The sequence below is a fragment of the Theropithecus gelada genome, chromosome 9 (genome assembly GCF_003255815.1).
Source record: "Theropithecus gelada isolate Dixy chromosome 9, Tgel_1.0, whole genome shotgun sequence".
NCBI lineage: Eukaryota > Metazoa > Chordata > Mammalia > Primates > Cercopithecidae > Theropithecus > Theropithecus gelada.
The window spans coordinates 88,379,183-88,405,942 of NC_037677.1; the positions used below are offsets into that span (position 1 = coordinate 88,379,183).

General features: G+C 36.5%; 1 protein-coding gene across 1 annotated transcript in view; it reads left to right on the forward strand.

Annotated features, from left to right (window-relative positions):
• Positions 1-26,760, forward strand: part of BTAF1 (B-TFIID TATA-box binding protein associated factor 1) — a 107,446-nt gene that overhangs the window by 36,655 nt on the left and 44,031 nt on the right. The window contains exons 9-19 of the mRNA XM_025397202.1: positions 37-126; positions 743-838; positions 936-1,112; positions 3,446-3,586; positions 5,157-5,281; positions 7,699-7,819; positions 21,446-21,550; positions 22,634-22,783; positions 23,080-23,222; positions 23,585-23,759; positions 25,229-25,432. Coding sequence (XP_025252987.1) covers positions 37-126; positions 743-838; positions 936-1,112; positions 3,446-3,586; positions 5,157-5,281; positions 7,699-7,819; positions 21,446-21,550; positions 22,634-22,783; positions 23,080-23,222; positions 23,585-23,759; positions 25,229-25,432 — 1,527 coding nt within the window. The remainder of the gene's footprint in view (positions 1-36; positions 127-742; positions 839-935; positions 1,113-3,445; positions 3,587-5,156; positions 5,282-7,698; positions 7,820-21,445; positions 21,551-22,633; positions 22,784-23,079; positions 23,223-23,584; positions 23,760-25,228; positions 25,433-26,760) is intronic.

Consider the following 26,760-nt stretch of genomic DNA (forward strand, 5'->3'; position numbering starts at 1 on the left):
TTTAACCTCTGACATTTGCTTCTTGATTCTTTTCAGGTTCGACATGGTGCAGGCACTGGACTTAGGGAAATTCTTAAAGCTCATGGGAAAAGTGGTGGTAAAATGGGTGACAGCACTTTAGAAGAGGTAAGTGTATTAATGCAACAATTATCACCAAGTATTAATAGTTGGCATCTTTTTCCAATGTAGGGAAGTAACGAGTATGTGCCGTGAAGTAGGAATGAGAGGTAAATAAGAGGAAGAGATATGAAAAGGTAAATATCATACAATGGATTGAAAAGTAGAGTAAGATGAATAAGAGGCTAGTTGAGAGGTCAGTGAGCAACATAATTGGTATTGCCTGGAGACACTGGTAATAGTATAAATAATAGATATGTGACCGGTGTACTTGATATGAGAACAACCTGAAGTAATTAGTTTCTTAATTTCTCTTGGAGTGTAAGTAACATAATATAATCCATGAATTTTAAGAATTTTGATATAGTATTTCTAAATTGAGTTAATGATCAAAGGGGATATGGGATATGTTTAATATTAGAGACATTAATTGGGACTATTCTACTTTTTGGTTATTGTTCCTACAGCTAAAATAATCTGTTCCCATATTTTTTTTTTTTATTTTGGACCTAAGGTGTCCCCCAAGTCCTCAGTACAACGTGTGATCTTTGTTTTAAAAAAATATTATGTTAAAAAAAATGTGTGTGTGTGTGTATATATATATATATATATTATGTTTTAACAGATGATTCAGCAGCATCAAGAATGGTTGGAAGACTTGGTTATTAGACTCCTTTGTGTTTTTGCATTAGACAGATTTGGAGACTTTGTTTCTGATGAAGTAAGTATCATTTAAGGGAAGCTTTGCCCAATCAAATTTCAAATTCTACAAAATATGTTTTTTGCAAATATGAGTTTTCTTCCTTTTTCATCTGTAGGTTGTGGCACCAGTTCGTGAAACTTGTGCTCAAACATTAGGTGTGGTTTTAAAACACATGAATGAAACAGGAGTTCATAAGACTGTGGATGTGCTGCTAAAATTACTTACACAAGAACAATGGGAAGTTAGACACGGTGGTCTACTGGGAATAAAATATGCTTTGGCAGTCCGTCAGGTAAATATTTCAAGTTTTGAAGCATATGTGGGAGACATTTTTCCTCTCATAGTTTATTTTCACAAATTAGAAGAAATGGCCATAGATTCTTACTGTTACAGAGAAGCCAGTCTTCCAAGATTTGCCTTCTTGAGACAGTGTTATAGAGATAGGTGGTGCTCATAAAAATTTAAGTATAAATCAAAAGATGGTTAGTTACATTGTTGCTCTTTAAGGTCAAAGATTATTTTTCCTTTTTAATCCATTGCTACAGTTAATTCAGTGCTCTTCATGATTTGGTTTTACTGTTTTAACTCATTTGAATATTAAATACATGCTCTGAGGGCTATACAACATGATGCCAAGTTATGCAGTATACATACAGGAGTAGACATCAAAGTGTAAAGAAGACAATCTGTATGATCATGTACTTTTTACATAAACTGTCAGTGTGTGTGTGTGTGTTTTATTTTATCCTTTATGACAAAACTTACAAGAAGAAAATGCATGTAGTCTTATTATTTTCATATAGGGAAATAAAGTTCTGAAAAATTAGATGCCTTGCTGGTGGTCACAAAACTAGTTAAGGTTAGTACTAGAACTAGAAACTAAATGGCATGTCTTATAGAACAGTGTTTATCGTAATGTTATACATCATCTAGGATGACAATACCTGCATGTGCACACAGTCCCCTACTTAGGAACATTTATGTACCCTTAGTAGGTTATTAAAAACAGATATATTCTGGCTAGGAATTTGGTTATTAGATTGGTCCACAAAAGCCTATTTCATATATAAATATATCTAAAGTCCTTTACTAAACTAATAAGTGCTGTGTAATCTATATATACACATAACATTTTTGTGGAAAAATTGATTCTGATTACCAATGTGAGATGCCAGTAAAGCGTCTCTTTTCTCCTTCTCCCTACTTCCCCACCATAGATCTAGTGACAGAATTAGGGACTTCCACAAATAGTTGTCTTGACTCTGAACATAACAGGTCAGCAAAGAGTGAGTGTTGACTAAAAAGAGACGTGGAAGTAAAGGAGAGATTATGAATGAGGAGCTAGAGAGAGACCAGGACCTTTTCTTACCAGTTTAATTTCCCTGAATACTTTCCAGTTGGTATCAGCATTGTCAGGGTGTTAGGCATTGGCCTATATAGGCATTTCACTCTCCATTATGGCTACTTAATGCTTCGTGCCAGCTTTTCTCCTCTTCCCATGCTCACTGTGTAATAGATTGGAACCTCGCTTTCTGTCTCAAAAGGCAAGCTCAAAGGCCTTTTGAAGTTTTCTAAGATCGTCTCTTTTTTTCCCTTTAACTGCCAATAACAAAGCATTCATGATTCTGCTGAGAGACCCGAGCTTTCTGTTCAACTCTTTCTCCCTCTGCTCCCTTCCTTCCTCTTCCTGGCCCTTTTAGTTCTCTTCTCCCCTTGGCAGCCACCCTCTTGCCCCCCATAAACAAAACCTTTTTTTCTGTGTTCTGCACTCTAGCCTCTGTAGATAACAGCAGACTTATATGGAAATGGAAAACACCTTATAGGTTTTTGAAATGTTATCCCTATTTCATAGTGAGACCAGTTCTCAGGGAGATTCCTAGTATATGATCACAGGAGTAACGTCTGGGGGCTGGCTCTGTTGGGGGAAATGAAAAGACATTAAATTGGAATAATGAGAAGTGGGAATGTATGGCTTTTCTTCCACTCTTCTCTCATTTTCCTTTTGGTTGTTGGTGGCATTGAATGAGATATGGAGGCTAGGATTCTAGCAGAGGGGTTTGTGTGTGTGTCTGTTCACACAGATAATTCATAGTCTTACCTGTAAAACATGTTTTGATGGTTTACGTCTCATTGGATAAAGCGCTTGATGCCCTTGTAGTCTTTTTCAAATGGGATTACTTAGGCTTCTCTTGATGTTATATTTTTGTTTATGTGATTGTTTTTTAGTAGATACAGTCATAATGATATTTCGGTCAGTGATGGGCCACATACATGATGGTGGTCCCGTAAGATTATAATACTGTACTTTTATTGTACCTTTTCTGTATTTCGATATACCAATACTTATTATTTTATTAGTAGCTGCCTACAGTATTCAGTTCAGTAACATGCTGTGCAGGTTTGTAGCCTAGAAGCAATAGGCTGTATCACATAGCTAGGTATGGTGTAGGCTATACTGTCTAGGTTTGTGTAAGTACACTCTATAATGTTCACAGAATGACATAATTGCCTGATGTATTTCTCAGAATGTATCCATTGTTAAGCAGTGCATGACTGTAAATACTGGAATTTAGCTGTCATGTGGCAAATTGAAATTTTAAAATGTTTTTATGTACTGTTTTACAGGATGTAATTAATACTTTATTGCCTAAAGTTTTAACTAGAATAATTGAAGGACTCCAGGATCTTGATGATGATGTCAGAGCTGTTGCTGCAGCATCATTAGTACCTGTAGTAGAAAGCCTTGTCTATCTTCAGACACAAAAGGTAAATTAAATATTTTTACAATTTCTTCCTATAGAGCTTGTTTTCATTTGGGATATGGAGTATTAGAAAATACATTGAGTACATTTTTCTCCTTCATCTTCAATTTTTTTTTGACCAGCAGCCCTCTGATGCATGCAGTCTTGATTATATATTATACTTTGGAAGAGTTCATTGGATCCATTTGTCTACTTTCCCTTCATGTACATAATATATAGGGAACTTCCTTGAGAAGAATGCAGCCATGTCTTCCTTATTTTACTCCTGGTTTTTAGATATATTGGATTTTTGTTTGTTTTGATTTTTTTTTTTTTTTTTTTTGAGACAGAGTTTCACTCTTGTTGCCCAGGCTGCCGTGCAGTGGTGTGATCTTGGCTTGCTGCAACCTCCACCTCCCAGGTTCAAGCGATTCTCCTGCCTCAGCTTCCCAAGTAGCTGGGACTACAAGCACGTGCCACAACACCCAGCTAATTTTTGTATTTTTAGTAGAAATGGGGTTTCACCATGTTGGCAAGGCTGGTCTCGAACTCCTGGCCTTAAGTGATCCACCCACCTCGGCCTCCCAAAGTGCTGGGATTACAGGCATGAGCCACCATGCCTGGCCTGTTTGTTTTGATTTTAGTTTTTGGATTTTTTTTTAAATTTAGTCTCCCCTCCCCTCCCTGTCTCTCCTCTCCTCCTCGTCTCTCCTCTCCTCTCCTTATTAATTACTAATTATTAATTAGTATTATGAACAAGTGCTGTGTAATCTGTATATACACATAACATTTTCTTTTCTTTCTTGGATCTCACTCTGTCACCCAGGCCGGAGTGCAGTGGATGACATGTAGCCTTACTCTCCTGGGCTCAAGCAGTCCTTCTTGCCTCAGCCTCCCAAGTACCTGGGACTACAGACGCATGCCACTGTGCCTGGCTGAGTTTTTTAAAATTATTTTTTGTAGTGATAGGGGAGTCCCCCTCTGTTGCCCAGGCTGGTCTCAAACTCCTAAACTCAAGAGATCTTCCCAGCCTTGGCCTTCCAGAGTGCTGAGATTACAGGTGTGACCCATCACACCCACCCCTCTAGTCTCATTTTTTGAAATGACTTTTTTAAAGATCTGGCTGACTTTCTACCTGATTATCAAAATCAGAACACAAAGTTACAAGTATAGTAAGCAGTATTTTAAGAGCTTAAAAACTAAAAAAAAATTTTTTTTAATGATGATTGGTACCACTTTAAATGCAGTAAAATTACATAGAGGAGCATGTCTTGTGTCTCCATGCTCTGTTGTTTTCAGAGTTTAGTTTTTTACATAAAATAGTTTTGGCTCTTTTATTTTCTGAATTCTAGCCGTTATGAGTCTGGTCAGGAAGGGAAGTATCAAAGTAGAGTTGAATGACATTAAAAAGAAGGTATAGAAAATTGTTAAAGGCAAATAGTGTCACCTCCTTAACTTCGCTCAAAACTGACTGTCCAAGGTCGTTGGAATTGCATGTGTTGTTGAATCAGTAGTGACCCCTGGGATACAATTTGGCAGGGTTTGTGAGTATTTTGTACAAAATTGATAACTTTTCTTGAAAACTGATCTTATAGGTACCCTTCATTATAAATACATTATGGGATGCTCTTCTGGAATTAGATGATCTAACAGCTTCAACAAATAGTATTATGACTCTCCTTTCATCCTTGTTAACTTATCCTCAGGTCCAACAATGCAGGTAATTATTTCTAATTAGCAGAATAAAGTAAAAAGTCTTTATATACCTTTCGAGATAATTTAGCCTAAACATACAATATTTTAGCACCTTTAAGAATAGTACTGTTTAAGCTGGAGATGCCAAAGACTACTGTTTTCAGAAGGCCTTGTCTTTTTTACTCTTCAGCCATGTGGGCAGCAGCTTACAAAGATCATTTTTTTTACCCTTGAAATATTTCAGTTATCTAATTCATCATCTTGTTCATCTTATAATTGTTTATTTAGAAATATAATCATTGAACAGTATTTCCAGTTCTAGCCCTAGAATGTAGAATTTTAGCTTTATTTAGTAATAGTTAACAGAATTATCATCAAACATCAGCTTTATATTTTCTAAAACTTGCCCCTCTGTGAACTTTTTTTTTGTAATGTTCATTTCTTCAACTCTTGTTCTTGATTTCAGTAATTACTTATCAGGAAGGGAATACATAATAATGTAATATAATGTCCAAAGGCAGAGATCAAGTGAAGCCAAAAACATACATCAAAAATTTAGCGTCACCAATTTTCCTGTCCTGATACATGAATCTCAGCTCAGCTAATTAACATTCCCTACCTTGTAGACTGGCCCTTGAATATTATTAGAGATAAGTGTCCTTAGAGATAGAGAAGAAAAAATTATTATGCAACTTTAAAAAATTCACAGATGAGAAAATTACTGTTCTTGTCCTAGTGAGGGCGTTCAGTGAATGTTCATATAATTCTGCTTATACATGGTTTCTGGCTCTGTGAGTATTTCCCATGAAACCCATAGATGTATAAAAACACATGTGGAAAATATTTCAAATAATACTGACCTAGTGGAAGTACCTTAATGCTAAGTTTAGATTAGTTGGACAGCACTTAAGTAGAAAGAGCAAAATAAGTGCCTATAATAGCAAAAGAAGAGAAAAATTGAAGTGGTAGTACATTGATGGGGTTTCCTGATTTTCGATGTTTCTGTTGCTAATGAAAGCTGTACAAACTAAATGAGTTAATGTATGTGAAAGCCCTCTTTAAGATGCAAGATGAAGGGGTTTTTGATTACTGTAAATCAAGGATTAGTAATCTTTTTCTGCGAAGGCCCAAATAGTGGGTATTTTTGTTTTGTGAGCCAGACAGTCTGTCAAAACTACTAAGCTGTCACTGTAGTGTGAAAACAGCTGTACATAGGTAATACGTAAGAGAATGAACATGCTTGTATACACAGACAACTTTTACTTAAAAAAAAAATGGGTGGAATGGATTTGGTCTGTGGGCCTTAGTGGATGGTGTCAGAAAAACTGGGTAATATAAGAAAGAATGTAGTGAAAATTCTATTAATTCAATGTGAAGTAATGTGATTTTCCATCTTTTTTGTTTCAAATTTGCTTCATATATTGTGATACTTGGCAGATACTTTCTTCTAGCTTATGTAAGAAGAAATGTAGCATGTTATTTGGAGCATGAGCAGTTAGACACTTAACAAGACTCTGTTATAATGCTTTTATGTATTTTGTGTCTTTTTTATGTCTATGTGTACCTGTGTTTAAGTTAGAATTTTATAAATAAATTTGCCAAATATGAAAATAAAATACAAGAAGTAGTGTTCATACAAACCTGCAAGTAATGAAAATAGTGTTAAAAGGTAGGCCTCCTGGGAGGAACCACAAAAGACCAAATAGTTACAGTGGCATATTATTTTTTGTTCATGTCTTTTTCTGTGGAGCCATATATTTCAAATGCTGCTTATGAATTATTTCCTAGTTCCAGGTAATTTTTACAAATGACTCATGAATGTGACAGGAATCCTATGGCCCAAGTTAGTCTAGACTTGGCTTTGTTTGCTTCCCCATTTAAAACTTAAATCTATGAGAAGGAAGAAATTCGAGTTCTCCTAACTTAGTAATGCTACACCAGGATAATAAATTTCAAAGTTGCTGCCCTACCACCACTTGCTCATTTGATATGTGACAGAGATGGCCCCAAAGGGAGATGGAAATTTTGTGTATCTACCCATTGGGGTTAGCCTTGGGAAAGAAGTTAGGATTAGCAGTCCTGATCATGTAGGCTGACTGCCAGCTAGGATACATGTCCTATTTTCCTAAGAACAATTATATTGGGAAGTCCTAACTTGATAAAGGTGACTTATGGCATTAGTGCCATAGAAGAACCTGATGTTAGTATTTCCACCCTTCTTTTTGACTGCATTTGCTCTGGCTCTTCTGGTGCTGCAATAACAGTTGTGAATGACATTGTTACAAGAATGTTCATATGAAAACGGTATTATCTTTTAAGAATTTATTCGTCAAAAAAGTCACGTGATGTCAGCATCCCTAGATCCCATGAGAATATTTAGATAATGTATCTACAGAGTTTCAACTTAGAATAAGTAAGATTAATTTGTGTCTTCTTTATTAGTATTCAACAGTCACTCACAGTTTTAGTTCCACGTGTCTGGCCTTTTTTGCATCACACAATATCATCAGTTCGAAGAGCAGCATTGGAAACTCTGTTTACATTATTATCAACACAGGACCAGGTAAGAACTGATAACTATAGCAATCTTGAAACTTATATAAATTAATTTTATAAAATAAACCTGATCATTAGCTTACCCTTGCTGTATATCCAAAGATCAGTACAATGTTGGGCCTAGTGGTATGGTAACCATGTAGATGAATGTAATCACTGTAAGAGCAGAAATATTTTAATATTTTGTTCTAGGTTGTTTTGTCAGCCCTTGAAATCATGCTTAACACATAGGAAGTCCTGAGTAAATGTTTGTTGAATGAGTGATTGATTGAATAGTCTCTCCCTGTCAGAGACCTGTTATATAGTCTTTGCATGCTCTTTGTCTGTGTGGCTGACAGTTGGGTGGTTGACAGAACCCATGGCCCAGGTTAGAAGGCTGCATTTGAAGCTCTGTAGTACAACTCTTAAAGACTTACCATGGAATTCCCAGGCTCTTGCCTTTATTTAAAGATTTTTCAATCTTAAGAGCATGCTATTTTCAAGGATAGTGTACTTCAGGAGTCACATTGAAATGTCTACAGAGATCATTCAGATAATATCCGTGTGTAAATGGAGCCTGTGGTGAGCTTAGGAGTCCTTGCCCTGTTTATAAAAGGCTTCACATTACCATTTTTAAAATAGCCTTATAGGTCAAACAAAATACCTAGATTTAGGGAACTATCAATAAGAAGTTCAGTTTTCTAGCATGCTGTTAAGAGGTACTACGGTTTGGGCCAATCATTTTTTAAAAATAGTGACTAAGTAGTGAATAAGTGCCTTTTTTGTGTTCACTAACCGTGGATTCTCATGTGAATTAGGAACATTTTGTGTAGACTTGCTTTAATGTGCAGCATGATACTGTGTTGAACTTCTGTAAATAAACATCTGTAAATTTTATTTTGCATTTTGTCTAATCCAAATTTTGGTTTTGTCTAATCCAAATCTCTGAGAACAACTGTCAGATCTGTTTTACAGTTAGTCTGTTTTACAGTTAGTTCTCAGTTGGTCATCGTGGGCTGATATGACAGCTGGCATGGGTTGTTCTTAATTTTCATTTCATTTTTGCTTTAATTTTATGATTTTTGCCTAAATGTTTGTGAATTTTTAAATTCATTTTATGTAGATCTTTTGAAGTTACCAAATTTTTTCTCTTCATGTGGTTCTTTTTGTATATATGGACTTTATTTTTAATAGCAGTTTTAGATTTACAGAAAAAATGAAGGAAAAGTACAGACAGTTCTCGTATACCCTTTTATCCCTCCCACTGCCCACACATAGTTCCCCTTATTGTTAACATCTTGCATTAGTGTGGTATACTTATTAAAACTGATGAGCCAATATTGATACATTAAAGTCCACACTTTACAGTAGGGTTCATTCATTCTTCTGTACATTTTGTACATAATGTACATTTACACATGTACAATAATGGTATGTACCCACCATTACAGTATCATACAGAGTAGTTTTGCCATCCCCAAAATCCCCTGTGTTCCACCTATTCATCCTTCCTTCCCTGTCCCTGAACCCTTAGCAGCCACTGATCTTTCTTACTGTCTCTTTAATTTTGTCTTTTCCGCAATGTCACATAGTGGAATCATATAGTGTGCTGCCTTTTCAAATTGGCTTCTTTCACTTAGCAATATGAAATTAAGGTTCCTCCATGTCTTTTCATGTCATGGTAGCCCATTTATTTTTATCATGGAGTGATACTGCATTGTCTGTACCAGTTTATTCACTTGCCTTCTAAGGACATCTTAATTGCTTCAGTTTTTGACAACTATGAATAAAACTGTTATAAACATTCATGTGCAGGTTCTTATGTAGGCATTAAGTTTTCAGCTCACTTGGGTGAATACCGAGGAGCGTATCTGCTGAACTGTGTGGTAAGAGTATGTTGATTTTTATAAGAAACTGCCAAGTCTCTTCCAAAGTGACTGTACCATTTTGTATTTCTACCAGCAATGAGTGAGGGTTCCTATTGCTTCGCATTCTGGCCAGCATTTTTTGTCAGTGTTTTGGGTTTTAGCCATTCTAATAAGTGTAGTAGTATTTCATTGTTGTTTTAATTTGCAGTTTCCTAGTGACACATGATGTTGAGCATGTTTTCATATGTTTATTCGCCATCTATCTCTCATCTTTGGTGAGGTATCTATTCAGCTTTTGCCTATTTTTATTTATTTTATTGTATTTTTGAGATAAGATCTCACACTGTTGCATGGGCGTGATCATAGCTTATTGCAACCCTGAACTCATGGGCTCAAGTGATCTTCCCATTTCAGCCTCCTGAGTAGCTGAGACTATAGGCACGCACCACCATGCCTGGCTAATTTAAAAAAAAAAAAAAAAAGGAAAATAGTTTTTTGGCTATTTTAATACCGGGTTGATTTCTTATTGTTGAATTTTAAGAGTTCTTTGTATATTTTAGATACAGTTTCATATTGTTTTTTAAAGCCCCTTTATTCCTTGTTAGGTGATCAAGCCACCTGCAGGCTATTTTTGACTTGTGGCTTTATTATTTATTTAGTAATATCAACTTTACGTTACTAGAAAATAAAGTGTTCTGTATAAATGAAATTTTCAAATAACTGAAATATCCTTTTTGCCACAAAAAGATAGTTAACTATTAAAATGACTGCCACAGTAGATCATCCTTTTAAAGTATATTGAACATAAGCTAACTTTTTTGGTGAATCAGTCACCAATATTATTTGTTGGTTATTAGTTTTTATACTGTTTATTATAGCATACTGTGGGAATATTGAGATACATGAGTCACTGCTTGCAGTAATTGAACTGTTTTTTTTCGGTTGCATTTGCCTAATTTTTATCTCCTCTGCTGTCAATTGTGATTTCTCACTTTTGTTAATCTTGTAATGTCTCCTCCCTTGTTCTAAAATTTTTACTATAAATTAGATCCCAAGATTGTTATAAATCACCGTTGGGCCTGGCACGGTGGCTCAGGCCTGTGATCCCAGCACTTTGGGAGACTGAGGCGGGCGAATCAGTTGAGGCCAGGAGTTCGAGACCAACTTGGACAACATGGTGAAACCCTGTCTCTACTAAAAATACCAAAATTAGCTGGGCATGGTGGTGTGTGCCTGTAATCGTAGCTACTCAGGAGGCTGAGGCACGAGAATCGCTTGAACCTGGGAGGCAGAGGCTGCTGTGAGCTGAAATTGCACCACTGCCACGCCTGGGTAACAGAGTGAGACCCTGTCTCAGAAAAAAAAAAAATTCCCCTTCCAAGTTTATGTTCCTCAATGATTATGGATATTGGCTTTTAAAATTTCCTGGTTGTGAAAACATCTCTGTGTTCTTTGATGTTAATTTTCATGTCCAGGGATTTTTTTTTTTTTTCCCTTTTGAATTTGCCTTTGCTGGCTCATAAATGAAGACTTTGGTACTAGCCTTTGTTTCTTTATCATTTAATGATGATTCTTTATCATTTCCTATACCAGAACGCCATTGTCTTTGTATATAATTTGTGGCATGTCAGCCACCTCTTAATCATAGGGCCTCAATGTTTATTAAGTAAATTAGTGTAAGATTCTGTGTTGGGTTTTCTGGGAAATAAAAAAAAGAAATCTTATGTATTAGCCTTTTTTTCACACTGCTGATAAAGGCTGGGCAATTTGCAAAAGAAAGGCTTAATTGGACTTAGTTCCACATGGTTGGGGAAGCCTCACAATCTTGGTGGAAGGCAAGGAGGAACAAGTCACGTCCATGTGGATGGCAGCAGGCAAAGAGAGAGCTTGTGCAGGGAAACTCCCGTTTTTAAAATTGTCAGATCTTGTAAGAATTATTCACTATCATGAGAACAGCACAGGAAAGACCCACCCCATGGTTCCCTTATCTCCCTCTGGGTTGCTGCAACAACACATGGGAATTATGGGAGCTACAAGATGAGACTTGGATGGGGACACAGAGCCAAACCGTATCATCCTACATGTTTCTTACCTTGGAAAAGTTTACAATATGGTTGCTGTAAGACTATTACATGGTAAGTTTAATAACCTCTGCAAAGAGTTAAATAACAGAAGACCAGTATGTGAGAGGTGTCAGCAGCATTAAAAGATAAACTAAGCTGAAAGGTCAGGAAGATTAGACGATGTGGTTAAAAAAAAATTCCCTCACTTCTCTTTGATTCATATCTAGTATCTTTGATAATGTACTTTCACAGACATTTTACTGAATATGTCAATTTCAAATTAGACAAGTGTACAGAACGTGTTTTGAACAAAAGTGCTTTTCTAGTCTGTTCCCTTTAGCCTTTTAAATACATTCTACTTCCATATTTTTCTTCCAGTTATTCTGACATGTTTGTGGTCCTTTTTTGTTGGAATCTTAATGTTTATTGTGTTTCCTATATCCTTTTGTGTTGGTTATCTATGCCTTTAGCTTCTTTTTTGCTTCTTTTTCATAACTTTTTGATGGCATCATTCATGAAATTTCACTTGTGTCTAACCTTTATCTTCAGCGTATCTCTTTACTGAAAGAGATGCTGTCTACGAAACTTAATATTGATACTTCCAGATTTTGTGCTTTGTCACTGCCCTGATGCTTGCTGTTAATAATCTTCACCACCAAAGACTATGGCTATAGCACTAATCACTCATTCTTAGCAGGCTCTGATTTTGGTCCCCACATAGATGTTTTACTATTTTTGTTGGCTATTTCGTTCTGTTTTTTCAAATAATTGTATAAAGCCAAACTTTTTTTTTTCTTTTTCTCTTTTTTTTTTTTTTTTTGAGTTGGAGTTTTGCTCTTGTCGCCCAGGCTGGAGTGCAATGGCATGATCTTGGTTCACTGCAACCTCCACCTCCCAGGTTCAAGTGATCCTCCTTCCTCAGCCTCCTGAGTAGCTGGGATTACAGGCATGTGCCACCATGCCCAGCTAATTTTTGTGTTTTTAGTAGAGACGGGGTTTCGCCATATTGGTCAGGCTAGTCTTAAACTCCTGACCTCAGGTGATCCACCTGCATCGGCCTCCCAAAGTGCTGGGATTACAGGCATGAGCCACCGTGCCCAACCCAAAGCCAAACCTTTTAGGAAGCTTTTCTTAATACTACCATCTATTTCCTTCTTTTAAATTTTGGGATTTTTTTTTTTTAATAGAGAAAAGTGCAGGGAATTTTATGAAACAACATTCATTTATGTTTACACAATCCGTAATTGACATTTCTTATAATTTTGTCTTGTTTCAAGTTTTTGTAATAAAAAAATTAAGTTATAATCCTATCTTCTAATTTACCTACTTCTCCCTTCTATGTATTCATAAAAATTATCATCCTTTCTCCAGTATGCTCCTTTTAAGTTTGGAATTTTCGTTTCTACACAGTCATAGTATTTCTAAAAGGAAAGAATTTTAAGTTTCAGAAGGATTTGGGGGACGATAGCCTCAGTTACTCACAAACTGGTTAGTAATTTGTAATTGCCTAACACTATACTAGGATTAAATTCCTGTCTTTCTTGGTCTTCTGATACTTGGCTCTGGTCAACGTTTCACCCTAATATTTCCTAATATGTACTCTGGAGTCAAGGACATTTTCTAAATCCACTCCTGTATCCTAAGTGTAATCATGTTCATTTGATCAAAGTATCTTTGGACATGGCTCCTTGTCCCCTGCTCCCCTCCCCCCTCTCCCTCGCACTCTCACCTTCCTAAATTTTAGCTCCCTTTCTTCCTCCCTGTACCTTTTCTTTCATGAGACAGATCAAATCTTTAGTGCCACAAAGCATCTCCAACTTCTATAACTCGTTTTATCTAAATCATTGTTTAAAGTCATTATTATGCAGTGAAAACTCATTTAATTTTTATTGTTAATCTTGTGATTCCCAGCAACATTATTTGCTTTCTGAAAAGCTGTATGAATAAACCATCTCTGATGCTTTTATCTGTTACTGTATTCCTCTCCACAAATTGCCTGAAAGTTACTTATTGATTAATTTATAGCTGTGTGCAAACTCTTTTTGTAGTGCAGTTCCATGATTCCTTTCCTGCAACTTTGAAAGCCAAAGCTTTTTGTGAGTTGGGTCAATTTATAAAACTACTAATATGGTGGCAAAACCTGACCATTCTGAAGAGAAACTGCTTAGTCTTTATCCCACTTAATGTGCCTATTCACACATTTTGCTGCAGAAATATTAATATATTTTATTTAGGTGCTGCCGGTATTCTATTGTAGATACTATATAATATACACTGTATATAATTCATTATTCTAAAATTTGAAAAATTTCTGAGTTTCAAAACACATCTGGCTCCAGGGAATTTGGATGAAAGATCATTGACCTGTCGTGGTAATAAAAATCTACTCTCACTTTTAATTTGTGTTCCTTTTTCTGAGCTGCTTCCTTGCCTTTGATTTCTTGGTGTTGTTAAGTATTCCTAATTAGTCAGCAATCCTTTATGGAAGCAATCATAATGTAAAGAGCAGTTAAATAGAGCTTTTTATCACTGTTGTTAACCCCTTCAGTGGTATAATTAAAAGATCCCTTAAATAGACAGGATCTGAGTTCTAACCTTGGCTCTATCATTTGCTAATTTATGACCTTTGTCAGATTTATCTAACCCTCTCTGGTGATTATCTCTAGCCTCTCTCAGAGTTACATGGATCAAGTGAGATAATGTATATGAAAGTGCTTTGAAAATGTTAATGCTATACAAGTATAAATAATAGTACAGATACTAAAACAATAATTAGTATTTCGTTTCTGAGCATTCTTATTCTGGGGTATAGGAATGATGTTTAATTGTGGTAATAATATAAACTATTGAGGGCTTACTTTATGCTAGGAACTGTGCTAAGCAGTTTACATGAGGTGGCTACTGTCATTCCTGTTTTGCAGATGAGAGAACTGATAATCAAAGATTAAGAAACTTTCCCAAGTTCATATAAACAGCTCACTTCAGTTTCAGATCTTAATCTGGTGTTCAGCTTTTACTAAATTTTATATGGGGACAAAATAATTATGTGTCTAATTTCTTTCCCACTTCTGAATATGGAGTTGTTTTAACTACAAAGTGAGAAAAGAAAACTCACCTGAATTACTAGTAGCTGTTTCCTGGTTTCAGTTTCTAACTTCTCAAGCTATACCTCAGTAATTCTAAAGTAACTTTTCAAGATCAGACTTGGCTATAGCTCAGTGTATCACTGCCTTGTAAAGATTGATGCTTCTGTTTCCTTGAAATTATCCTGGTTATCTTTAGTAATTTTTTGGTTTTGTTTTGCTTTGTAAAATCAGTAGATTTTATAAGGGAGATGTCCTTATTTTTAAAAGGTATCCATTATTAAGTATGTGTGCTGGCATGCACATCTCTAAAATGTCCTTAAATAGAACCACAGTTAATACAGTTGTCTCTGAAATGTTATTTCCTTTATACTTCCCTGTGGCATACCATAGCATTTGTGAAAATATATTGTTTAATCCATGTGCCTTCTTCTGTGATGTTAACATGTGAAAGAATTGGCAAGCTTGGCTTCCTGGGGAGCATGAAATAGGAGCTCTTAAGAAAAACCATGGCCGGGCACAGTGGCTCACTCCTGTAATCCCAGTATTTTGGGAGAACAGTGCAGGCAGATCACTTGAGGTCAGGAGTTTGAGACCAGCCTGGCCAACATGATGAAACCCTGTCTCTACTAAAAATACAAAAATTAACCGAGAGTTGTGGTGGGTGCCTGTAATCCCAGCTATTTGGGAGACTGAGACAGGAGAATCGCTTGAACCCAGGAGGGAGAGGTTGCAATGAGCCAAGAGATCACGCCACTGCACTCCAGCCTAGGTGACAGAGTGAAACTCTGTCTCAAAAACAAACAAAAAGAGGCCGGGCGCGGTGGCTCAAGCCTGTAATCCCAGCACTTTGGGAGGCCGAGACGGGTGGATCACGAGGTCAGGAGATCGAGACCATCCTGGCTAACACGGTGAAACCCCGTCTCTACTAAGAAATACAAAAAAAACTAGCTGGGCGAGGTGGCGGGCGCCTGTAGTCCCAGCTACTCGGGAGGCTGAGGCCGGAGAATGGCGTGAACCCGGGAGGCGGAGCTTGCAGTGAGCTGAGATCCGGCCACTGCACTCCAGCCTGGGCTACAGAGCGAGACTCCATCCCAAAAAAAAAAAAAAAAAAGAACTAGTTTTATTTCATAATGATTTATAATCAAGGTTTAACTTTTTTTGCTAAACTAGCAGCTTGGTAATCAAAGTGAACGACTTTATCATTTGTTTGTCCTTTCTATATTGTCTCTTTGGCCAGTGTGTTTGTATGTGCTGAGTATACCTATTAATATATATATCTATCAGTGAACTACTGAAATATCCAGATTAACTAGTGTTGATAACTGGTAACTGTTGTTTCCAGACAAACTCCTAGACATGAATCTCCTATTTTGCCTTCTTTACTGACTGGGTCAACTTTTCCATTCCATTGCATCTCAGTCACTTTGTGAGTCATTCCAAAATTTCAGTTACCAGTAAATTAACTTTTGTTTGAAGGGCAAGTTTAGTTATTACATGAAGATATAAGTGAGATTGGGTTGGAATCTGAAGCATAGTTTAGAATGTTAGAAAATTTAACATACCCAAATAAGTAGGAAACAAAGAGCCTGAACTAAGACTTTGGCCTTAGAGAATGCTAGCATAATTGGGTATTGCCAGATTTTATAAAAATATGAAAAGGAGAGAGCAAAGTTGAAATATTTAGCTGATCTTCAATAAATGTTGGTTGGAGAAATGAATAGAACAAGGCATTATAAACTGTCTAAATATGGAAATTTTCTTTTCCTTTGGCTGTGGATCAAAATAGGGTTTCAGAGCAAATTAGTAAAATTAGTGAAAGAACTCAGTGTGATTCATCACCAAGTTATAGGTTCTCTCCTGATCATCTTCCCTGCAGTCTGAGAACATTTGATATGCTGGTAGACATGATGAATTGGCCTGCAGGCAAGAATCAGGTGTTTGTGGTAATGCTCAGATTGCTCCTTTTTTTTCTGAGTGTACCCATTTTGTGGGAAGATAAAAGTGGGATCATAACAAAAGGGTACAGACAAGATCTTATCCCACCTGACATGCCAAATCTGCCAGTTAGGGATCTGTTGCTGAGCCATTTTTACAATACAACATTCCTGACACCAAATCTGCGGGTTTTCTTCCTTACACCAACCAATTATCCAACTCCCTGGACGCCAGCTGGGTATCATACAATTCAGTTCAGTTCTGACAGTGTACCTGGAATTAGTGTCAGCTCCTACAAGTTAGAGGGCTCAGTCACACAACAGATACCAGTTGCAAGTGTTGGGCCTTCCATACTTCTTACCTACTATCTGTAAACTGGATTCTCCTGACCCTGTCCTCAGGTTTGATAACTTATTAGAATGCTTCACAGAACTCAGAAAGGCTGTTAAACTGGTAATTACAATTGCCAGTTTACTGTAAAGGACACAACTTAGGAACAGCCAGATGGAAGGAGATACACAAGGCAAGGTATGGGGATGAGGTGCTTGGAGCTTCCATGCCTTCTTTAGGCACGCCACCCTCAGCACCTCTGTGCACTCACCAACCCATAAACCCATAAATTTAGGGGTTTTATGGAGACTCTATTATGTAGTCCTGATTGATTGAATTATTAACCATTAGTGAGGTGATTAACTTAATCTCCAACCCCTCCAGCTCTGGAGGTGGGGAGCAGAAGGCAGGCTGAAAGTTCTAGCCCTCTAATCACATAGTTCCTCTGGCAACCAGCCCCCATTCTGAAGCTGTCTTGGGGCCTACCAAGAGTCATTTCATTAGCGCAAACTGAATTATGGTTATTATGAATAATCCCTATCACTCAGGAAGTTCTTTGGGTTTTAGGAGCTCTGTGCCAGGAGCTGGGGACGAAGATCAAATATGTGTTTCTTTTTAAGACCCTGTACAAAATGCTGAGAAAACATTTCTTATATTATACGACTTTGGATCATTTCCAGTGGCCAGGATGGATTTCAGCAACTATTTAAGTGCCTGCTGTGTGCTTGAACAATTTTCTAGACAGTGGTAAGAGGCAAGGCCTTCGCTCTCCTGTAGTGCTTAAAATAGGCAACTAGACAGACAGGAGAAGACAGATAACTAAACAAGAATAACTTAATAAGGTAACTATCTGATATGGGAGGTAGAAGACACTATTGGATCCTAAGTGAGATGGGTGATGGACAGGGAAGGCATCAAGTTAGAAGTGAAGTTTAAGCTGAAACCCGAAGGGTAAGTGGAATTTAGCCAGGGGAAAATAAGGGTAAGAGTCAGAGGAAGGAATAGTATGTGTAACTCTGGAGGCAGAAGAGAGCAGGATGGCACTAAATTAGTAAGTGACAGGAAGTTGGTTTGGTGGAGGGCAACATGGAAGGGGGGTATAGATGGTTAGAAGTTTTACCTTCATTTTCAGGTACAGTGAAACATCCATGAGTCCTATTTCTGTTTGTCATCAACTCTCCTTATTCTGAGTCTCAGGAAGGCAGATCAGAGGAAGAAATACCATTTCCATAGTTTCGCCTTTTCCAGAATGTCATGTAGTTGAAATCATACGATATGGAGCCTTTTCAGATTGACTTCTTTCACTTAGTAATATGCATTTAAGATTTCTCTGTGTCTTTTCATGACTTGATCGTTCCTTTTCTTTTTAGTGAATAATACTCCGTTGTCTGGTTGTACCAGTTTGTTTATCCATTACTGAAGACATCTTGCTTGCTTCCAAGTTTTGGCAGTTGTGAATAAAGCTGCTATAAACATCTTGTGCAGGTTTTTGTGTGGACTTTTTTGCCTCCTTTGGGTAATATCAGGAAGCACAATTGCTGGATGTTAAGAGTATTTTTCAAAAAAAAACTTAGCCGGGCGAGGTGGCGGGCGCCTATAGTCCCAGCTACTCGGGAGGCTGAGGCAGGAGAATGGCGGGAACCCGGGAGGCGGAGCTTGCAGTGAGCTGAGATCCGGCCACTGCACTCCAGCCTGGGTGACAGAGCGAGACTCCGTCTCAAAAAAAAAAAAAAAAAAAAAAAAAAAGTATTTTTAATTTTTGTGAGAACCTTCCCAAATAGCTGCCCCATTGGTAGGATTGCAATTCCTACCAGCGATGAGTGAGAGTTCCTGTTGATTCATATCCTGGCCAGCATTTGTTGTCAGTGTTCTGGATTTTGGCCATGCTAACAGGTATAAAGTGGTATCTCATCGTTGTTTTAATTTGTATGTTCCTGGCAACATATGATGTGGGCCATCTTTGCATGTACTTATTTGCTTAGACTTTATTTTTCAGAGCAGTTTAGTTTCAGAGCAAAATTGAAGAGAAAAGTACAGTTTCCATATATCCTATCCCTCATCCTCAACACTGCCTCCCCCACCATCAGTATCCCATACCAGACTAGTACTAATGTGTTACAATCAGTGAACCTACATTGACACATTATTATCAACCAAAGTCTATAATTTACGTTAGGGTTCACCCTCAGTAGTATACATTCTATTGGCTTGACAAACATGATGTCATGTATCCACAATTACAATATCACACAGAATAGTTTAACTGCCGTAAAAATCCTGTGTTCTACCCTTGTATCCTTTCCTTCTCTGGTTGTTTTTAATAATTGCAAAGTAGAATTTAGTAGAGTAACGATGTTTGTAGCCTGAGAAGACAACTACAGTTTATATCACATGTATTGGTCATAAATATAGGGGGAAAATCTTCCTGTATAGATGTGACTTTTGGGGACCTACAGGCAACTGCTTGGATTGCCATTGTTGGGGTTGAGGGTCAGGGAAGAGAGATGGTAAATATGTTGGGGGGAAAATCAGAAATTAAGAGACATTATGGAAGAGTAACACCAAATTATTGCTTATTGCTCTTATAGCTTTCCTGATTCTGTTAAGATTGTCCCTAATTCCCTGCAATGAGAAAAGAAGAACTTTTTTCTTCCCAGCTTCCCTTTCCCTTTCAATGAAAAGTAGAGTTAAGACAGCGAAGTAGTGAGAATGCTCCTCCAGTTGATGACTTATGGCTTGTTTTTTTTTTTTAAACTTTCATTTTAGGTTCATGGGTACATGTACGGGTTTGTTATATAGGTAAACTTATGTCATGGGGGTTTGTTGTAAGATTATTTTGCCACCTAGGTACTAAGCTTAATAACCAACAGTTATTTTTTCTGATCCTTTCCTCCTTCCCACCCTCAAGTAGACCCCAGTGTCTTTTGTTCCTCTCTTTGTGTCCATGTATTCTCATCAGCTAGCTCCCACTTAAAGTGAGAACGTGCACTTCTCTGTTCTTGTGTTAGTTTGCTAAGGATAATGGCCTCCTGCTCCATCCATGTTCCTGCAAAGAACATGATCTTGTTCTTTTTTAAGGCTGCATAGTATTCTATGGTGTGTGTGTACCACATTTTCTTTATCCAGACTACTGTTGATGGATATTTAGGTTGATTCCAGATCTTTGCTCTTGTGAATAGTGTTGCAGTGAACATATTCATGCATGTATCTTTATGATAGAATGATTTATATTCCTTTGGGTATACGCCCAGTAAAGAGATTGCTAGGTCAAATGGCAGTTCTGTTTTTACCTCTTTGAGGAGTCATGTGGCCTTTTTAAAACTTGTTTCAAACCAGGTTGTGAACATAAAACCCTAGTCCTACCTTTGTCATTAGTTTTCCATTGGCTACAAATTATAGGTAGCTTTCTAAGTTAAAAAGCATTTATTATCCCTAGAACGTGTGGATTTCTGCAATTTCAGTTAAAATTTCCAAATTTCTCATAGAGACACTGTATTTAGTTCTTTAAAAAAGTCATGTGGAGGGCAGGATACTGATAGGTACTTTGAGCTAGTTAGTAGAATTTCTCTGATGGACATTTTTATCCAGTGAGCTTATAATTGTTTGAATAGCAATAGACAGTTTGGAATTCCTTATTCTGGGAATTCTAGACACACATTAGATACTTGGTTAAGCACTATTTGGTCGCTTGATTTGGGTGGGCCTTTCAATTGTTAGGAAATTCCTTAAATTGAGGTTCTTAACCCAGGCTTTAGGAGATTCCCTGAACCTTGGAAGGAAAATATTGTTTGTAATTATATGTTTTTCTGATAACACAGTGTACATAGTTTTCATCAGAGTTTTAAAGGGTCCCTGACCCAAAATAGAAGAAGAACCTTTACCTTAATTTTGTAGTGAACTCCAAGTAGAAGTTTCTGGGTTGGATATTATAGTATAATTCATTACTTGGATTATTGGTGAGCACATAGAACTTAAACTCTGATCATCTGGCGCAACAGCAGTAACCTGAGTATTTTACAGATTTTCTTGACAAAGCAGTGATGTTTGATATAACCAGAGAGATGTTGCTGGTTAGAGGATGGTTCCATATGGAGGATGATTTCAACTTTGAGGCAAAATTGTTGTTAATGATAATCAGACTTTTTCCAGCTTCTCAGTGATTATATGCTGTTATTTCTTCAGACCATTGGTATAGTAAATAAGGTGTTTGTTGCCTCAAAATCTTGTCAAAGTTTATCACTTGTTTAGCCTTTTTAATGAAACCATGCAATCTTTTCGTGGTAGTACTTCTGTTATTTGACATACAATTCTTCAGGTAAGCTAACATCCAAGAATTATGTGCTACAGCTTTTAATTCTGTTTTTGTTTTCAGAACTCTTCGTCTTGGCTTATACCTATACTGCCTGATATGCTCCGACACATTTTTCAGTTCTGTGTTTTGGAAAGCAGTCAGGAAATTCTGGACCTTATTCACAAGGTACACAGCAAATGTATTTGTATTCCTTTTCCTGGTAACTTTTGTAGGTTTTTAAAATTTTTCATAATCGCTGTTCTGTTGATCATTTATATCTCTTGGAGATTTGAAAAGTCTAGAGATCTGCAAGATGAGACAGAGAACTAGGCTTCTTACATGTAGCATGTAATCGTTTTGATTGGCCATGCTTCTTCCTCTTATTATCTGACTTACATGTGTGTTTTAAGCACTTTCTGATAGCCTCAATACAGAAAATGAAATGAGGAAAAGATTGCTTTTTTCTGGCCCTCATCTTGTTGTTTATCAGCATGCTTATAGATTCTGCAAAGTACCTTTTGGGATCTATTGGTAATATGAGTCTAATTATTGTTGAAACTTGTACTTTTTTCCCTACTTAGAAAGAGTGAACGTATGTGTTAGAATCATTAAAGGAGGAGCCATTTGATATATTTAATAGCATTTATGGGGGGAAATGGTACTTTTGTACCTTTATAATCTGTTAAATTACTCTTGACTTGTTGGCCTCTAAAGTGACTCATTGTTAACAACCTTGGATTAACAGTGGTGATCTTTCCATAGGCTAGTCCTAGCCCATTAAATGTTAGGCATCAGGAAAGGTACCTTATCCTTATTAAGTAAGATCATGAATCAAGACTTACACTGTTTTAAATTTATACTAGGTTATTACCACCTCTGAGTTTAGCAGAGAATATTAGGAGCTATTTTTAAGTGTGTGTTGGATATAGGACTGCATTAATATTGAGTCCTATGATATATGCAAAGGATTTATTTCAGTGACTTACTGAGATTTTGACAATTCTATAGTACTTTTATGGGCATGTTTTTTTTAAAAAAGAGAATTATGTTCTTTTTTTAAAAAAACTTTCCTTTGCATTACTTTTTTTTTAGTGTACAAACCTATTAGAAAACAGTACTATATTTCAAAAATAAGCCTCTATATTGAATTTCTAAATCTCTGTGCTATTTCCTACTTTAAAAAACGTCAGTATTCCTAAAGATAAGTGTTAGAGTTTAATAATTTTTTTTAGAAAAAATTCACTTTCATGTCCCCGTTTTACCCTGCAGGTTTGGATGGAACTGTTGAGTAAGGCTTCAGTTCAGTATGTGGTAGCAGCTGCTTGCCCATGGATGGGTGCTTGGCTTTGCTTGATGATGCAGCCTTCTCATTTACCTATCGATTTAAATATGTTGCTAGAAGTAAAAGCTAGAGCCAAGGTAAGTGTAGAAGCACATAATGTATTTGTGTGTTCATCATGTAATTATTAATACAGTAACTGTATTAAAAAATCTGTATTGCCTTGTTATAAGTGTGATTTAATTAACATAAGTAAGGAGAAACCATTATTTTATTAGGACCCTGACAAAATGAATAGTAATGTTTATCCATTAAAACTTTGTGAAAAGAACTGTATTTTACTGGGATTGTTTTAAAAAGATCATATTTTTATTGTTGCCTATTTAGTTTTAATGATTAATCTTTATTGTTTTTCTTTTTTCCCCTCCTTCTGTAGGAAAAAACAGGTGGTAAGGTGCGCCAAGGCCAAAGCCAGAGTAAAGAAGTACTTCAGGAGTATATTGCAGGTGCCGAAACCATCATGGAAGACCCGGCCACCAGGGATTTTGTGGTTATGCGGGCCAGAATGATGGCAGCCAAGTGAGTGTACATTAAGTGCCAGGTAGTCATACATTTACAAGTCTGGCCTTCAGAGGTTATTTAACCAACAAAACATTCCTCTGCTGTCTCCATCAATCCTTCCTTTCTTCATCACACTAATTATAGCCTAAGGAAAAATTAGAGTAAGTAAATACTTCTAATTATTTTGAAGCTTTAAAAATAGGATTTTTATCTTCTTATGAAGACAAGATAGTCATTATATCTTCTGTGGGAAAAGTTATGGGTTCAGAAAGCCAAATTTTACTTCAAGTAATTATAGGAAATTGAAGTAATTTCTCGAAGTATGGGGAAACTTTACTTCAAGTAATTTCTTATAGTAACTTCCTTTTTCTCCCTCTTAGGTTGTTGGGAGCACTTTGTTGCTGTATTTGTGATCCAGGTGTAAATGTGGTAACTCAAGAAATTAAACCTGCTGAATCCCTGGGCCAGTTACTACTCTTCCATTTGAACTCCAAGTCTGCTTTACAAAGGATTAGTGTAGCTTTGGTAATCTGTGAATGGGCTGCTTTACAAAAGGTAAGATTTTGCCCCAAAAGTAAGAAAGACAAATTAAGTAAAGCAATTTCCATTAGCTGTTAGGCTTATTTACATTATAATTTACAACAGAAAAGTGCCAATTTTCAATGTATAAAAATCCAAGAGTTATAGAAAAGTGTCCAAATTATATTGAACATTATTTCTCTCCCATTTACTTTTAACTCTGGACTTCTGTCTTAGAACCCCTACTCACACCTCCAACTACTAGTTATGCTCATACTTAATATTTGCTCTTGACTGTACAGTCTGTTAAGAAATGTCCCTATTAAAAACCGTGTATATGTGAAAGTAGTCCAGAAACTATTGGTCATCCATTCCTCTGTATATCTCTCAGGTATCACTGAAAACTACAAAGGATGAGGCTTTGAGTATTAGAGATCTATTTGTGTGAGTAGTATCAAAGGCGGAATTTTTGGTCACAGGAAGAATAACATCTCTGTATTTAAACCAAAATCTTCATGTTTCCAAATAAACCATTCCCTTCCAGCCTCTTTAACCTTTAACTTCTAGGGAGATGTGTGATTTTGTATAAGACATACTTCTGTAAATCAAAGAAACTTTCTACTGGCTTTGTTTATTCCGTTGACTGGAATTCTGGAAATTTAACTGTCTGCACTTGCTGTGAGAGTTACTCGTTACTGCCTCTTAGCAGTTTGTCAAAGCTATGTCTAAAAGTAATTGAGCCATGCTCCATTGCAACTGACACCCCTGCTTGGCCTCTGGAAAGAAGCAAAGCTCATCTGTTTTTAGGCAGGAGTTGGTGTGCTGGAGAGGCAGTGATGCTATGTTTTTGTGCCTCTCAGACTCAGCAGCAAGTGTTGACAGTTCGGTTTCTGGACACTCACAGAGCTTCATGGACTTACTCTGTGAAGCCCAGGCTGATCGCCCAGGCTGATCACCCAGATCCCACAGAACCCCTCATGGCTCACCACTGAGGCCATTTCCCCTCGGTTTGGGGCAGAAAACAACCAGAGAGAGTGGGAAGGGTTGGTTAAATTTGGGGGCAGGTAAGTAGCTTTTAAATTTTGTATCCACTTTTACAGTATGGCATGTGAAGCTTAGGGTTCAACTGTTATCTAATAATGAGTTTTTAAATAACATTTTTAATTAGTGCATGATAGATGTTCTTTTCTGACTGATTTTTTTTTTTTTTTTACAGTAATATACTTTAAAATCTGTGATATATATACACGTAAACTTTGGATAGGTAGAGAATGAAATTGTAATAGTTCCATATGCATGTTCTGTAGTCATTCATGTTAACATTTTACAATAATTTGGGTGTAATACCCTTTTTTCTGTGCAACTAACTGTTGTTTGGAGAAGTAACAGATTATAGATTCAATATAAGAAAGAATTTAGAACTTGGTAGTCTGCAAATGATGATTTCTGTATCTGTAAAGTTAATGTTCATATAGTTGCCCTATTTGTTGTCTGTTGTATTTTAGGAGTGTAAAGCTGTTACCTTAGCTGTGCAGCCACGTTTACTTGATATCCTTTCAGAACATTTATATTATGACGAAATTGCCGTTCCATTCACGCGAATGCAGAATGAATGTAAACAACTTATATCATCATTAGCTGATGTACATATTGAAGTTGGTAACAGAGTAAACAACAATGTTTTAACAATAGATCAAGCTAGTGACTTGGTGAGTAAAGAAATAACTTTCTTAATTATAGATAGAACATGAAACATAGGTTAGAAATTTGTCATGACATGTTTATCACAAAAACACATTAATTTGTTGAGTCTATATGTGGCTTGATAGCCTGTCATCTCTACCCTTTAGAAAAGATATTTCATTGTATAGGCTTTTTTTGAGATAAGAGAATAATGGAGGATTTTTTTTTTTAAACTAAAATTCTGATAAATCAATGCACCTTTATTAGAAAAAGCTATTATATTTTGTCATTTCAGTTTTGTTTAACACTGCAGAGTATAGAAAAAACTGCTTCTACAAGTTCCTGAGTACTACTTCCTGCTCTCAGCCTATAATGAAAATATTCAAACATATAGAAAAAGTGATGAAATTACATAACACTCATACTTAACAGCTAGATTTTATAGTTAACATTTTACCAGATTTACTTTATCACATATGTATTCACCTACCTACCCCTCTATCCAACCATGAATCTATCCAGGGCAGTTTTTTTTTTAATGCATTTCTAAGTAAGTTTCAGATATCATTATACTTCAGCATTTTATATAATTAACTAAAATTCAGTATTTGTTTATGATTTTTTGCTATTTTGAGGCAGAATTTATGTGCTAAAGCACACAAATCTTAGGTGGACCATTTGGTGAATTTTGACAGATGCATATACCTATGAAACCTGAACCCCTGTCAAGATACAGAACATTACCATCACCACTTCCCAGTAATCTCTGCCTCGCCCTGCCACCAAGTAACCATTATTCTCATTCCCCCCACAAAGATACATTACTTTTGCCTGTTCTAGAATTTCATGTAAATTGAATCATACACTGTGCTCTTTGGTGTAAGGGTTTTTCTTAGAATGGTGTTTTTGAAACTAATCTGTGTTATATATATATCAATAACTTATTCTTTTTTTATTGCTTGAGTTTTATTCATTGTATTATTATACCACAACTAGTTTAAGCCATTCTCCTGTTTATGGACACTTGGGCTGTTACCACTTTTTGTCTGTTGTGAACAAAGTCGCTATAAACATTCTTCTACAAGTCTTTGTGGACATCCGCTTTCATTTTTCTTGGGTAAATATATAGGAGTGGAATTGCTAAATTATAAGGTAGTTGTAGGTTTAGTTTTAGAAAAAACTATGGACTGTTCCCCAAAGAGATTGTATCATTTTACCCTCTGACCATCAGTATGTGAGAGTTCTGGTTACTCCACATCATCAGTATTTGATGTGGTCAGTCCTTTCACTTTTAGTGATTGTGTGATAGTGTTATTGTGGTTTTAATTTCCATTTCCTTGATGACTAATATGTT